A 17,786-nucleotide genomic window follows, 5' to 3' on the forward strand; every position below is an offset into this window, starting at 1 on the left:
CACATCACCTAGGTGGTAGCAGGTGATGTAAAGAGCAGTACACATCAGCTAGGTGGTAGGAGGTGATGTAAGGAGCAGTACACATCAACTATGTGGTAGCAGGTGATGTAAAGAGCAGTACACATCAGCTAGGTGGTAGGAGGTGCTGTAAAGAGCAGTACACATCACCTAGGTGGTAGCAGGTGATGTAAAGAGCAGTACACATCAGCTAGGTGGTAAGAAGTGATGTAAGGAGCAGTACACATCAGCTAGGTGGTAGGAGGTGATGTAAGGAGCAGTACACATCAGCTAGGTGGTAGGAGGTGATGTAAGGAGCAGTACACATCAGCTAGGTGGTAGGAGGTGATGTAAGGAGCAGTACACATCAGCTAGGTGGTAGGAGGTGATGTAAGGAGCAGTACACATCAGCTAGGTGGTAGAAGGTGATGTAAGGAGCAGTACACATCAACTATGTGGTAGCATGTAATGTAAGCTGATGTATGCAAGAGAAGGCTGTCAGAAAACTCTGTATAACAATAGCTTAAAGTACAGTGTAAATGTCTGCTCTCTGTTGTCTGGTGACCTAGACACTTAGTATTCCCATGAAAAGGAATTTTAGAGCAGTAGAAAATGGGCAAATATAGCAAGTAGGAGTGCACACAAAAAAGGGGGATATAACAGAAAACAAGGTGGGGGGGAATGGCAAGTCATGTTTTTGTGAGAAAGAGTATCCTATTAGATAGGAAGTGGAACAACAGGTACCCCACCTGTCTTTGGAGCAGAAGGCTCCGTTTTTTCCCCCACACCAAGTAGATCAATTACTGACAATGCAATGCAACATGGGGGGGGGCTGCAGTCTTGAGTGTGTTATTCTTTGGATGAGATGTTAAACTGAGGTGCCATCTGCTTTTGTTGGTGGCAGCTCAGGAAGATGTAAAAGATCCACAGCACCTATCAAAAAGAGTGGGGTCCTTTATTTTAAGAACAATATATTAACATTAAGTAATAGCTCAGCTGTTTACGGATCACATATTTTTATTCTTTAAACTGGTTCAAACATTTTTTATGTAATCTGAAGAAGTAGCCGTATTAATGGCAACAAAAAGCACTTAAACAGTTTTTCGGACTCTGTAAGACTTGTTGGGACTTTGTGTTTATCTAGTTTTCGCACCTGAGATAGAACTTGATTATTCTCCAAATGTGAAAACTGGAATACCAAAGAAAGCATCGTATAAACTACATGAACTACTAAATAAGAAAGGTAATCCTTTGCTAGCTAATGAGACTTTTTTTTATGGAAATGGTATAGAACATGAAGAAATAGACTATGCTGCCTTTCTGAGGGCAACACATAGACCAGAGGATGGCCTATACAAGATTAAGAAGCTATATACACAGAGATATTATTTTGAAGCATGTTTGAAAAATCATGTCATTCCCAGAGGACTTAGAGTCCTGAAAATGCCAAATCAAGGGGAAAGGCAACCTGAGTTGTTAAGTAAATGGCAGCAGCTCAATTTAGAACTGAGCTTTAACTATATTCGCCTATTATTGGAATCCTCTGTTAAAGAAGAGGAAGAAATGAGAGCCAATGTAATTTCAAAACAGGAAGCATTATTTGCTTCAGATCCACATAAATTAGTGGATGAGAAATGTGCTTCAATAGCTGAATCTGTAGCAGTTTTTGAACGTAGACTGCTACGACAGAAATTTCACAAACTTGAAAGGGACAAAAGGGATTTTAAGGAAGGGCACATCTTTGTATGGCCCAGAAATAGCAATTATGATCGTATTAAAGAAGGTATGACCTTAAACAATGAGAGTGGGGACCACACTAAAAAAACACAATGACATCAATATAGAGAGTTTTGAAGAGGAGAGGAATTTAGGATCTAACGCTCCTCCAACTATTAGCGTTCCTTTAGCGATGACTTCAACAGCTTGTTTAAATGGAGGAATGGAAGGGAAGTGAAGGCTGGAATCCATCGAGCAAGTGTCAACAACTTTTGTTCACTCGAGTGAAAAAGTGGAAGAGAGGCGAAGGCTGGAGTCCACCGAGGAAGTGCAACAAAAGAAAGATACATCAGGAATACAAAATGATGGACAAGAAGGTACATCAAAACAGGTTTTTCACGTTTCCAATAAAATTGAATACTTCAGAGAGACAATTACAGAGAGGCAGGTCATACAGCATGAACCACAACAAAAGGAAAATACCTACAAGCCCTCCAGCCCTGGGTGTATCCAAGAAGGCATGGAGAAAGGAAGTATAGTTTTAAATATTTCCTCAAGGAATCTAACTGAACATGAAAGAAATGTATTGGAACGGGGACTTTCTTTTATTCCATCACAACGGACTAAGGTAACGGATACCATTTTAGATTTGCACATGTTTGGTAAGAATGTTTTGTTAAAAATGCTTTTTAAAAATCAGGGTGGTGAGCCTAAAGATGTCAATGTATATAAGAAACCTAGTCTATATATTCCACCCAGCCATCTGGTTATTGATGTTTTTATTAACATTTGTGAAAATGAAATATTTGAAAATGTAAAATGGTAAAAACAGAACTAAAACTTTCTCCAGTTTTAGCAGGGATGAATGGAATGCATTTAAACAATTACAGTCTGACACAAATGTTATCATTAGGCAAGCAGATAAAGGTGGCCCTGTAGTTTTAATGGCTAAAATGTATTATGACACAGCGATGTATGAAATGCTACAGGATACCTCTGTGTATGAAAATTTCAGCCAAGCTGATATGGAGGGGATGTTATTACGATTGGATGGGATACTATATGATTGTTTATTAGATAATACCATCTCAAATGAGCTATACTATTACTTTAAGGTAAAAGAACCTCTAGTGGCTAGCATACATGGTCTGCCGAAAATCCATAAGGATGTATATCAACCTCCTTTAAGACCTATAGTGTCAGGACGTAACTGGTCTACAGAGTCTATGTCCATATATGTTGAGAAGAATTTAAGAATGTTAGTAAATAAGAGCAGGAATATTCTAAGAGACTCTAAGCAATTCTTGCAGGACCGATATGTGTTTAATAATGCATATGAAAGACAAGATGGAGATCTGCTATTAGTGACACTAGATGTATGCTCGTTGTTTACTTGTATTCCGAATACAACCGGATTAGAATTGTTAAGACAATATTTGCTGGAAGAAGGGACATATGATGGAAAGAAAATAGATCTAATATGCTTATTAATGGAGTTAGTTTTAACTGATAATGTGTTGTTTGATGGTAAATTATATAAGCAGAAAGATGGTGTGGCCATGGGGACGGCAAGCGCAAATAGCTATGCCAATCTCGTCATGGCCACATGGGAAAACAGGAATGTGCTTACTAATGAAAGATGGCCCCAGATCCAATTTTATAAACGGTTTGTTGATAACCTCTTCCTGTTATGGAGTGGTGATGATGCAACGTTAAAAGAATTCACTACAGAAATTAATAACAGCACTGACTTTATAAAATTTGAGATGAAATACTCTAGACAGGAAATAGAATTTCTTGATGTAATGATTAGTATGGATGATGTTAATGGGATAACCACCAATTTGTTTAGGAAGAAATGCCATAGAAATACTTTACTCCATAGAAGCAGTATGCATCCAGGACATATTTTTAAGAATGTAGTAAAAGGGCAAACCCTTAGGACTTCAAGGCTAACAGCCAGGGATGATGAATTTAAGGAAGAACTAACTAGTTTGAAACTCAGATTTAATGAAAGGGGTTATGCTGCTAGTATGACCACAGGAATCCTGGATGCATCTACTTCATGGAGAGAAAGTATTGGTAAGCCGTATTTTTCAATGCCCAATAATGATAGAACAGGTTATGTTCAACATAAAAATGAATCTGTTAGATTCTCTACTTATTTTACCAGCGATGTGAATATAATAACCAGTGTGATAAAAAAGAACTGGAATATATTAACACAGAATCCAGAAATCAAACAAGTCATAGGGGAAAATCCAAGTTTTATATTTAAGAAAAGGAAATCTTTGAAAAGGATGTTATGCTATCCACATCATAATAAGGGACAAGATATGGCAGGAGTAAAAGGGACGGTTCCTTGTGGTGGATGCAATCAATGTATATACATAAATCATGAGAATGTATTTACACATTCAGACACTAAGCAGATATGTGATTTTAGTGTAGCAGCCAATTGTAACACAAACCATGTGGTCTACTTGGCTGTCTGTCAGAAATGCTCTTCATTTTATGTGGGCAAGACTGACAGACAGCTAAGATTTAGAATCAGGGAACACTTATTAAATATTAGGAATGGTGTTGCCACTAATGTGTTAGCCAAACATGTGTCCTCTGAAGGCAATGACCATAATTTTATGTTCTCAGTTATTGAGAGAATTATTCCTAATGAGAGAGGTGGTGATATAAGGAACCATACAGAAACCTCTGAAACTAGGTGGATTATCAGATTAAGAGCTAATAAAGGAAAGGGCTTAATGATAGAATACCCTTGAAACTAGTTCTGAAGAATAGGAGGTTGTTCAAATGAAATTAAATTATTTTAATGAAAGACAGAGAACCATATTAAATATATATTTTAATTGTTTTTAATTAATGCATTTTATGTTACAATGTTTATTACGTATCTATACTTGAAATGATTTTCCAGTATGACTTTGTACATATTGCAGAATGACTGGTTTTACTTTAAGTACTAATTAATTCAAGCATTAATTGGTTTGATTTGATTGGTTTGAATACTGTTTAAATATAGTTGGGTAGGAAGTGTTTGTTTGAAGGTCTGAAGAACTGATATGTGTATCATGAAAGTGCTTACCTGAGTGAATAAATTTATCTTGAATTTTACCTACGTTTTATTTATTCTTGGACTGTGTTTAAACTAGAACATTCTGTGCCTTGGTTACTTCACCATTTCTTTGTGAATTTTTATGACTTTATTGTACCTTGGTGGAGTATTTATCCTAGCTGTTTCCTGTCAAGCATTTTCTTACATATCTACATATGTTTGCAAACTTTCTTTTACAGTTTATGCCTTTCTATAAATACATTATTAGTTTTTATCTGACCCCCTCCAACTTTCACAACCAGATATATTTTGTAACATTTCTCTAAAGTCCCATTTAATATTATACATTATTTCTTTAACACTTTGGTTCCAAATAATCTGAATAATATTAACCATTTTTCTATTCATTTCATCAATATATTCTTTGTTTTTTATCTTTATAGAAGTCATATTCAGTCATATCATGCTTATGTCATCTCTTCCCTCTATGCCATCTAAATAATTTTCTCCCCCTAATTTTTTCCATACCTTTATAATTCTTTTACATTTCAAAAAACATGTTCTGCTGTTTCTTCTTCATGACACTAGTTACATACTCTTTCATTTATTTTTTATAAGGCATATTAGCTTTTGCTGGTAATTTCTTTATAGCAAGTCTCCACAAAAAATCTTGACATTCAAGAATATTTTTGCATCTCTCATTTCTATATTTTATGGCTTTAAGTTTGCTGTCTTCTAATTCTTTCCATGGATATACATAGAAACATTTCTCCATTTCATTTTTATACCATATTTTTCTTTTTCTAACTCTTTCATATTTATTTTCCACTTTATAATTTTTCTTGAGAAGCCCTTATCTCCTCATTTTTCCACTCTTTTTCTCTTCTGTACGTTTTCACCATATCCCATTCTTTATTGCATTTACATTTCATTAATTTACTTATTAAATTCTCATTATTATCCCTTATCTGCTTGAGAACATCATACAAATTTAAAGATGCTATATATACAGTAGGATTAATTAACCCCAGACCTACTTCTTCTTTTCATACATACAAAATTCCTCTCTTTACAGGTTTCAGTCTAGATTCAACAAAAAAGTTTTTTCTTAAATGACAATATAAATGTCTTCCAAAAATTACACATATATCTTATCTTTCTTATAACATTCTTCCATTGCAAATCTAAAACCTCCTGCCTACCAAACATAATCTGTAATATTTCTATATTTTTTTTTTGCACATTAAATTCAGTTTTTCTTATATTACCCTCATACCCAAATCCTTTACTTTTTTATTGCTCAAACTCATACCTATCATTTGTAAACAATTATTTAAGTGCAATATTACTTCTTCCATCCCAGTTGTCTGTCTAGATAATAATATAATGTCATTGCCATAAGATAATATGTTAGGAATCACAATTCCTTCTATAATTACATATCTTGTGTATTTCATATCCTGATTAATTAAACTTGTTACTGCATTCATTGCTAATGCATATATTATGCCACTCAAAGGTCATTCTTGTCTAATTCTTATTTTAATATTTATTTTTTCACTTCACCACCAGTTAATCAATACTTTTTCCTTATTGTATTTATAAAAAGTAACACATGTTCTTTATTTTTCACACATATAAGAAATAAATATATCCCATAGAGTTCTGTGTTGTATAGAATCAAAAGATTTCTTTACATTACCTACCATAAGTAACAGTTTATTATTTCTGCTTAATATGTTCTCCACTAATTCTTCTCTAACCACCATTAATAATTCTTGGCATGCTCTACCTTTAATAGTATTAAAGTATCTTGTAAGATGTGTAAAAGTTTAACTTCTATCCTTTTTTGTATGATCTTCATAAAGATTTTACAATCTGTATTATTTAATACTATAGGCCTCCAATTCTGAATATAATTTCTATCACACTTTTTCCATATAAATTTAACTACCTCACTACATAATTCCTTATAAGTAAAACCTACATCCGCCACTCATTTAACAGTTCTATAAAGCAATTATTTTGCACTATTGTCAACCTCATATACATCTTATATTCTATCCAATCTGGTCCTGCTGCTGCTTCTAAATTTACTTTTCTCAATATTCTTTTACAAATCCATGTTATCTTGATCTGATAATGATTTCACCTTCCATATAATTTTTGTTCTATTCTTATCTCTGAACATTTCTTGAACATAATCCAGTACTATTTTCATTATATTTTGTTTATCTCTCTGCATTAAACCCTTTTTGTCTTTCATTTCCCTAACTACACTTTCCACTTTCATTATTTTACTAAGATATGGAGCTACCTCCTCTTTTTCCCTGAAGAAAGTATCTCTTTTTGAATAATAAGTTTTTGATTTTTTCTTGATTTATCCTATAAATTTCTTTTGGATTGATAAAATACTTATAATTATTTTCTTCTAGATTATTATAATATATTTTCCTTCTTTTTTTTTATTCCTTTGACAAGTTATATAACATTTTTTATATTTATACGTAAAAGAAACTCACCATTCTGACTAATCTTTATAGAATTGTCTGATAGTGATATGATCTTCCCATAATTCTAAGCACATTTTCCAGTTTTCCTTCCCATTCTTTCTTGTTTAATCTTTTTAAACTTTTACCTGTTTTAATAATATCATCTTTATCACTTCCCTGTAGGCAAATAGCTCTATGATCTAAAAACAGTTTACCTAACACCATCTTCCATAATCTATAATCCTTCAGATATCAAAAATAATCTCTCTGTTCTAAAAAAATCGTGTACTGTATGTTTAATCACTGTTATTCCAAATGCTCCATTTTCCATATCTCATAATTCCCATGACTTTCTTACTTTTTTCTTATCTTTCTTTAAATCACAATTAAAATCTTCTGCCGGGTCTATATTATAACATTGAAGTTCGTAAACATCGAATGTTATAATATCGAACCCTAAACACCGAAATCTGCAAACATCGAACAGTCAGAATAGCGATTTTTTTTCTCAGGGAAAAAAATTGCCATTCCGAGAAACATACACACAACACAAACACACACAAAAAACAGTAATCCACACACATACACTTAAAATCCTACACCTAAACCTAAACTAAACTTTACATACACTACTAGCTATCCACTTACCTTAACCCAATCCTAACCCTAAGGTCTGTCACTATCGCACACTCACCTCACCCGCACCCTAACCCTAACTCACCTAACCCACCCCCTAACCCTAACCTACACACAACCAACACTTACCTGACCTGTGCCCTAACCCTAACTCACCTAACCCACACACAATCGCACACTTACCTAACCCACACCCTAACCCTAACATCCACACAACCGCACACTTACCTGACCCGCTCCCTAACCCTAACTCACCTAACCTGCCCCCTAACCCTAACCTACACACAATCGCACACTTACCTGAACCCGACCCATAATGTTCCAACATATTGAACGCTAAAAACAGCAAAGCCACAACAACGACCCACCAAATTCTTACCCTGGGAAAGAATTTGGTGTCCTGCACCTTCGTTGTTTTCAGTGTTCATCATTACTGGTTCGAAATTATAACATTCGAACTTTATAAAATTCGATGTTATAATATAGACCTCTTCTGCAATGATAATTTCCATATTTACAGGCACATAATTTAGAATTGGATTAAACATATTTTTCTTTCTTTCTTTATAACATTAGCATATACTGCAATTAACCTGTACACCTTCTCTTTCCATCTGGCTACCTTTTCCATTATGACTAATGTTATATCCAGAATTTTAATTGTCTTCTTTGTTAGAGTGTCTATCCCTGAAGAAGTATCTTGACGTAAATCCCAAATTATATAATTCCCCATATAATTTCTGCTTGCAGCCTACCTTCTTTCATTAATAATCTTATGTCTTCCAATATTATAACCATTTCCACCATTTTACATCATTCTATAATAGCTAATTTTCCAGCTGTACTTTTTAAACTATTTACATTTATAGCTAATATTCTACAATTATCTCTTTTCCAAATATATAATATAGGGTAAATACAATCAATCCTTCACCAATTTCCTTTCTTTTTTTCTTTCATATTCAATCATATACATTTTATTTTTCTCTCTCATACTATTTTACTAATAACATTATTTTTTCCTTTAACAATTTTCCAGCTGACATATTCTCCATCACTGATTTTGGACCCTTCTTCTCTGTTTAACTCTTCTTCTTTTTGGATTTCATTTACATCTGTTTTCTTATTGCTACCTTTATTTATATATTTGTCTTTTCCTTGCTCCTGTCCCTGCTCTTCTTGGTTTGTTATTTCAGTTTCTTCTTGTGCATGCTCCTGATCACCATGCTCTTATTTACTTTTTCTAACTCATCTTTCCCCTCTTTACAGTCCATCCATATATGCCCATCCTTGCTACATTTCAATTCATATTTTTGTTTTTGAATCATGCCCTATTTCAGCATATAAGTAACATTTTTACTTAACACATGTCATAATCAAATGATTTATTTTTCCACAGAAAAAACAGGTTTTTGACTGATCCCAATATTTCACACCCCCTTTTTGCCCTTTAAATTTTATAATAATAGGAATATACACAATTTTATCATTTTCAATATAACATTATAATTCCCATCCTTTAGTCCATAAACCTCTATTATCATAAACATTAGAAATGTCCATTTTTTACATATATTACTCAAATGCCTTTTTTAAAAGTCTCTTTTTCAACTTCAGTCCTAAACTGTATATTTATTTTTTCTCCGTTGCTATATGAAAAGCTTTTAACACATAAAAATGTCATGGGCCACAGCCTGTCTTTTTTTTTCCATATCCCCTCTCACATTTTTTCATTGCATGTTCATTGTCAAAAATAATGTCACAAAAAAGCCTCTTTGAATAAAGGCTCTTGCCTCAGTAGGGTTGGTTCCTAATGGAGAGATTATATTGTCCCATACTTGATATCTTTCAAGTCCCTTGTCTTCTTTACTAAAAACCCTTACAGTGTAATTCTCCCTCTGCTTCATTTAATACTCCTTTGTTTCTCTTTATTTTCTTCCGTTCTCTCTTACTATATCCGCATATGATTTTTTTTCTACAGCCTCTTTACTTAACAGTTCTAAATCCTCTTTTTGTATTTTATCCATTATATCCCATCAAGAGCTGTCCTTGCCACATTCAAGCTCACTGGCCACCAGTAAGTCCTGCAAAATATCACACTGCAACCCTCCTAATTGGGGGTTTGTAACAACCACTTAATTTCTAACCATGACATTCTCCTCAAACAGTTCCACCTGGAGCCTGCACTCTGAATCCTGTGAAGGACCGATTACCTTCACTTCTCTTTCCTCTCCCCTCTTTAAATGCCTGACATTCAGCATTTTCTCCCCATAACAAAGCTCCACTGGCTTCTGCAAAACATCTCAAGACTCCTCCTCTTTCACAATCTGAAATTAAGTTTTGATTGACTTCACTTTCCTGTCACTTGTCTTACAATTATTACCAGAAGCTTTCCAAATATCCACTGACAAATCAGTCAGCACCCTTATTATCTTCTGGTAAAACAAAATTATCCGTGGAGCTGTTAAAAACAGTTTCTGGCATCATAACATCAAGGCCCTTGCTTCGCTGGGCAACCTACATGTCTGGAATGGAAGCAGAAAGTGTCACAGCAGCAATGGTCCCACTCAACAAGAAATCGAGTAGAAGAAGTTCCCCGATGAACTGGACAAATTTCTCTTAGTAGGTCTCCCCTGAAAAGAGGCTACTAACCTACTGGGATTAATCCAGTCAACAAAAGGAAAAATAAAAATAAAATTGGTTTACTATCATCATGTTGACAATGTTTCCTCGAGTAATTACTTACTCGAAATAAAATGTCGTAAAGTGACAACATTGAACAGTCACATTTACGACACATTAAAAATGTTAACAATTCAAATTTTATATTATCGACATTTCTGCAACTAACCTTGACTTCCAGTGACTGATCGCACATGTTTTGCAGGGGGGGGCAAGCCCCACTGGACCCCCACTCCCTGTTAATTATATATTACAACTCCGAGATCACATTACAGTGAGGAAAAGGGTAAAGTTCCCGATCCCCACTGTAGTGAAATCTGCAGTCAGAATGTCAAACTCACAACAGAAAATGCTAATGTGCATTTGCTGTTGTGAGACTGACATTTTTGGAATCGCTGTTTTGATAACTTTGAGAACTGCCTTTCGATAATCAGAGTTCGCATAACGGCATTCGAAATTTTGATTGTAAATCAATAAAATTATATTTATTTATTTATATTTTTTTGCTGGTATTCCTGTCTAACTTCTGATTTAGACTGCTGCAAATCTTCAGGTTGATGCCATCATGACAATCAAACCAGTGGCTGAATTGCTCACCAGTTTAGTGGATACCAGTGGCCTCAGCTGGAATCTCAGCCAGGTTCAACAGGACATTGACCTCATGAAATGAGTCCTTATAGTGTCCCAGCTGTTCCCTGATCTTCATTTGTATGAGAAAAATTGTGATATTGTTCACCTTAACACACCAGGCAGGTGTCCTCCTTATGGGCATTGGCAGACATCACATTTTACACAAAACAGTAACCTATGATTCTTGCCAGAAACATGCCTGATGCTAATGAAAAGCTCATCACATGTACATGTGCAGGAATCATGCAAGAATCCCTCATGCAATGCATATTTGCAGTGTATGGTGGAATCTAACTGCGCTGTCACTTATTTATTTCACCATAATTTAATGATTGATTGACAGAATAATTCTAATTTAAATATATACTGTGCAAACTACTTTACAGTTCTGTCTTAAGTGTACATTCCAGCATGTTAAAGATCAAGCTGAAAAAGGAGCAGTAGCACCAGTAAAGCAGTTAGTAGCAAGATTCTGGCAGCAGGTAATAATAGTTTAAAGAAGACACCACTCTGAGGAGATACAAAGTATTCTACATTGCTGTGGTAAGCTATTTCTCAGATATGTTGTACATGTGAGCCCTTGCCTTGGACCCGAGTATGTAGACTTAACTGTAGTTGGATACCCACAACTTGCATCTGCACATAGCCTATATGTAATATATTTAGCTGTATGTCTACGCTACAGTTGTGGGAAGGCAGCCCACTATCAGGATTGCTCACCCTATACTACCTAGTATGTCATAGAAAGACTTGCTTTTTGCATATGTTGTAGGGACACCTATTTTGGGCCTCTCAGTGTGTATCTTCAGCTGTGTAGCCCATTAGCTCACTGTCAACTGTGATCAACCCAGGTGGGCTATAATCATGCTATATGTGAAGTCCACCCCTCACTCGTATGTTGCTGTGGGCCCCTCTATAGCAGCAACCCCACAGTGCATGGATTTCTGACCCTATCATTAGACTATCACTGACGTTCCATACTGTTGATCGAATAGCATATCAGTAGCACCTTCTGCATTCTTATCTCTGACTAAACCTGTAAAATTTGGTATACCTATGGTAATCTACTGTTTAAAATGTATAGTCTATTGTTCTCAGCACAGCTGAACTTAGGATAAGAAAAAGTCCTTCAGTTCTATACTAATTTCTGGCTTCATTAGCCAGAAACTACAATGCTATACAGAAACAAATAATGTCAAATGATTACTTATCTTAAAAGCTGAAGTCAATAGTGCACAGCAGTGTTTTACTGAAACTTCTTTATGAAAGTAAGAGTGATAGCTTGCTATCCTTCTGAGGCTTAACTTCGCATCACGTAAGTTAGAAGTGCTAATAAAATGAATATAGAGATAATTGTAAAAAATGTTATAAGTAAAGGGTAAGTAAGTTAAAGTTAAGCAGCATTTCTGAAGCTATTCTCATCTACTCAGGATATTAATAATGGCCACCTGTTTTATATGGTTGTTTCTAAAGAAAGTTTTTAATATTTTTAATGTTTTACTTGCATGTAACATATAGTTTATATAAGTTTTTTTTTGCATTTTAAAATTTCACAATGAAGATACATTTAAGAGATTTTTAACTTTCATAGTACGAAAGATGTGGACTGGATTAGTATGTCGCATGACAAAGGCATATTTATAAGGGTGTATTGATTTTTTGGTTATCTGATCATCTTCTGAGGAAGATCAGAGTACTTATGAGTCTAACAATTACTTACTTTTTCAATAAATTGATTATTGAGTACAGCTCTTAGTCTTTATTTTCTAATTTCACCTGCATGTAAGAATTGCATTTATTTTGCCTGTTTCTCTTACGAGGCTAGTTGACGTTTTGCTGCAGCTTTTGATTGTGTCTTTCGGCTTTTCCTGGTTAGGGGTCGCCACAGCGGAACTCCGGTCTGCTAATGATTGGCAGTAGATTTTTACGTACTGGCTTGCCAGGCCTAATGCACAACCTTCAGCGAAGGGACGCCCATTCACGTATGTCGACACACAGAAGATGCTGTAACTGAGAATCGAACGAGCAACGTCTAACTGTGAGGCGACAACGCTACTGCAGCACCACCATGTTTTGCTGCAGCTCTCTCTCATATATATATATATATATATATATATATATATATATATAGATAGACACACTTTAGCCACTCCAGTGGCATAGAGAGAGATAAAACCCTGACTATGACCCCAGGTGACCTGAGTTTGATTAGCAGTTTGGGCAACAGGGAAGGATGGGCATACCTATCCTGGAAGGAGGCCAGCAATGTGGGCACCTCCTATGATGATCCCTGGTGGATGCTGGAGTCATCATTGGGAGGAGAAGTGGTCCAAAATGGAGGCAGGCGATGGACTTGACTCAGCTGCCATGGAGGCAGGGTGATTCTCCACAATGTCCTTATTGCACACCTACCCTCAGAAGCAACCATGTTGTCATGGGGAAGGGTGTAGTACATTCAAGAAAATCCCATGGATGGATGTGGAGATCGAAGAGCCCCAGGACACGGCTCTACATCCAGTCCTACCATTCACCAGAGTAAGAGATTTGCTTATAGACTTGGGGTTGACATGGGGCACTGGGGTGCCAGGTCAGTGCAATGACAGAAGGGGACCCACAAAAAAGTGTGTGTGTGTGTGTGTGTGTGTGTGTGTGTGTGTGTGTGTGTGTGTGTGTGTGTGCGTGTGTGTGTGTGTGTGTGTGTGTGTGTGTGTGTGTGTGTGTGTGTGTGTGTGTGTGTGTGTGTGTGTGTGTGTGTGTGTGTGTGCACGTGCATGCATGCACGTGCGCATGTGCATCAGAAATTTGGGTTTAAATTTCATTTGACGACTGGACAGTGAAGCAGTACTAAATCTGGCCAGGACACAAGCACATTGAGGTACATCATTCACTGCACTGGAAGTGCTGTGCTTGTTGATAATACATAACTTAATGTGTTCACTAAAATGTTTTTTTTTTGTCTGTCATCAAGTGGCATAAGTTTACATTCCAGTCATTAATAGGATTAATTAGTGACTGACCAGTGCTGGTTGTAAACTAGATTGTGAGACTGACCAGTGCTGGATGTAAACCAGATTTAGAAGTGAGCCCTAATCTTGTCAAAATGCAGATTTATGGCAAGCCTGAAATGAACTGTTAATCAAAATCCTCCAAATGAAAAGTATATAGAGACAAAAAAAAAGTATATATACAGATAAAACATGATAAAAAATCATACTATATAACAGCACAACAACAATACCAAAATAACTCCTGAAAATTCTGGCAAGTATTAACCAGTTACTACAGCCAGGCCAATCTGTCACTCCAACTTCCTCTACCACAAATACACAAGAAAGCATTGCAACCCAATTTAATATTTCACCACCTCTCTCCTAAACCTTACCAATACAAATAATATTACCCCACTAAAAATCCCCAATGAATCGCATACTTCTGCTGAGAAATTTTTATTCAAACCAGTACCACCTAGCTTAATAAGAAGAATGCTTAACAAGCTAAAATCTACCACCCTTGCTGTTGACAATCTACCTACTGACTACCTCAAACTAGCAGCAGAAGTCATAGCCTATCCAAGAACAATACAAATTAATCTTTCCATAAATGAACACTGTTGACCCACAGTCTGGAAAACCTCCTATATTATACCACTGCAAAAAGGGGGAACCAACACTAACCTTACTTATTATAGATTTATCACAATTCTCTCACCCCTATCTAAGAAAAATGCATCCATTCACAACTCATGACTCACCTAATCTCTAACAGTCTCCTAAGTAACACCCAACATGGTTTTCAACCGAGCCCTATCACCACCGCAGCACCATTAAGTTTTACGGACACCATTAACCACTTTAGAAATAATGGTCAAATAATTTCCTCAATATTCCTAGATATGTCCAAAGCTTTTGATACACTCACACCAAGAACTCCTGTCTCTTAAACTAAGCCACCCTGCTCTTCAGTGGTTCCATGTTTACTTATCAGACTGACAACAAGCAGTAAAATGGTACAATGAACCTCTCCTAAACTACCTGTAACACTGGGAGTACCCGAAGGTTCAATCCTAGGTCCGCTCTTATTTAACATTTTTACTAATAAGCTCCACTCCACAACTGACTCAGCCACAATTATACAATATGCAGATGACTCCACACTTATTTGTGCAGCACCATCCCTCTCTGAACTCCACAGAAAAAAACATCTGTCTTTCACTGCTGTAGAATCCTGGCTTTCTAGTTCACAATTAATCCTCAACCCCAACAAAACAAAATTAAAGCTATTCATAATCAACAAACCCTCAAACCAGCATTTACCTTTCCAGATCTACTCGTCAAATAAGACTGAACCAGTATCACACACTAAACTTCTTGGTGCCACAATTGATAGCAACCTTAAATTTGACAAACATGGCTCCCTATATAGAGCAAAACGTATCTTACTGATTACTCCAGACAATCTATTGCAAGGACGTATTTACTATTCTCCCTCCTATATGCCTTTGCTATTTTCACCAACCAAAAGAAATTCAAACTAACTACATTTGAAGCATGTTATAATAAAATTGCTTGATTTCCAACAACTTCCCATATACAGAGTGTCACTGTATTGCATTACAGAAACTTAAATGGCTAGAAATACCCAACCTCCTTTTATTTTCCCAACTTACTACTGCCCACAACATCATATATCAACCTGAAAAATGTGCAACTCTTCAAAGCCTACTAAGAACCCAATCTAACACCAGACAACTCAGATCCTCTGATAAGCTCCTTCTATAAGTAACTGGGTCTGACAACTTCCATGGAGACTTACTTTATTCCAATAGTATCTCCAGAATATAGAACATGACCCCTCAGCCAATATTATCCACTGTCAACCCCTATATATTTAAAACACTTCTCAAATCCCACCTAGCAAAAATTGTAGCTCTCCTCCTGTCTTAATCCTAGCTGAATAATAATATTACTCACAGTACTCCTAATTTCTATCTAATCAAGCTTATATTTAGTTACTTTCCTACTAATTCACCTTCATATACTACCTCATTCTCACCCCATAATCATCGCTATCCTTTCTATTATATAATGCATTCTTTTAACGTTTCTATGTCTAAATTAAAACTAATCTTCTTTGAATACTCCTACTTGATCCTCAAGCAATTCCTGAAAAATCCACCAATTACTGAATTGCATCAATAAAAATGTATTAAGTACAAAGTTCACTGTATGCAAAACCTATGTGTGATTAAACCTAAGTTTGTAATCTGCTATGTTTTTACTTATGCTGCTACTACTATTTGTATTTCAAATGTTTGCATATTTTTAATTATGACATAGTTAATTGTAAGTTTCTGTGTAACTTTGAGGCTTTTCCCCCAGGCCTCCACTGAAAAAGGGTTAATACCCAGTTGGACTATCCCGGTAAACAAATGTAAAAATAAAAATGCAAAACTTCTGATGGCCTTCTAGAACACTCTTATTAGTCTTTTGATAAATTTTAATGAGTTGCATATAAAACCTATACAAATGACTACTAAATGTAAAATGTTTTCTTCTTCTAGTCCCTCTATTGTTACTGGTTTAAAACTTGATAGCAAAAGACAAACAAGCAAAAAAAAAAAAAAAAAAATCAGCGAATAATTAGCTTGCTAAAAGTTCTACGGATCACTAAAAGTCTAAATGAAATGATGATGTTACTTAATGTTACTGTATTTTAAAATAATTAAAAGGGAGAAATGTTTGTTTTACTATAACTTTATTTTAACAGGGGTATTTCAAGCACAGATGTAATATTAGGAGCTCACAACATTCGAGAGGAAGAGCCATCCCAACAGAAGTTCCATATACTGACCAAGTATCGTCATCCACAATATAACGTGATTGGAGGTATTCCATATAACGATATAATGCTCCTCAAGGTTATGTATATTTTAAATCTTCTCTTTTTTTCTCTTCCATTAAAAATTTTGTTGGTTAATATTTTAATATAAGCAAAGTAAATATGTAAAATGCACACCGTTTACAAAATGTCCTATCTGTATGGCATGTGAGAGTTTACTCAAAAGTCATAGTTGGGTACCCACCAGTAACCTTATAATATATGTTGGTAATTGTTAAAGTATAACTCACTGACTTACTCACATGATGAAATAAATATAATATAATATAATATACAGTAGAGAGTCAATTATCCAAACATCGATTATCAGAAATGTCAATTATACGAACACAGCCTTCCAAAGTTTTTGGGTAGGAAAAATCATAAAGTCTAAATATGTAAATGTTATACGTATTTTCTTGTGCATGTTTTCAACTTATATCCCACTTTTGTGTGAAAAATATTAATTATTGTCCAATGGAATCACTGAATGATTGAAAGGCATTCAGAAATAACAAAAGTTTTGCAGTTTTTTTATCCGGTTCAATGTATGTTTGATTATCCGAACAGTTTGATAATCCGAACTACCCTAGGTCCCAATTAGTTTGGATAATCAGATCTCTACTGTAAAGTGTATCCTGCACTGAAATTATTTATACACTATTGAGCCTCCTCAGAGAAATAAT

The 17,786-nt window shown here is 35.3% G+C and overlaps 1 protein-coding gene across 1 annotated transcript in view; it reads left to right on the forward strand.

Moving 5' to 3' along the window:
• LOC122787268 (chymase-like) overlaps window positions 1-17,786 on the forward strand; it is a 240,637-nt gene that overhangs the window by 141,941 nt on the left and 80,910 nt on the right. The window contains exon 3 of the mRNA XM_044053888.1: window positions 16,990-17,140. Within this exon, the coding sequence (XP_043909823.1) occupies window positions 16,990-17,140 (151 nt within the window). The remainder of the gene's footprint in view (window positions 1-16,989; window positions 17,141-17,786) is intronic.

Source organism: Protopterus annectens, chromosome 13.part0 (genome assembly GCF_019279795.1).
Source record: "Protopterus annectens isolate FY-2018-M chromosome 13.part0, PAN1.0, whole genome shotgun sequence".
Classification (NCBI taxonomy): Eukaryota; Metazoa; Chordata; order Ceratodontiformes; family Protopteridae; genus Protopterus; species Protopterus annectens.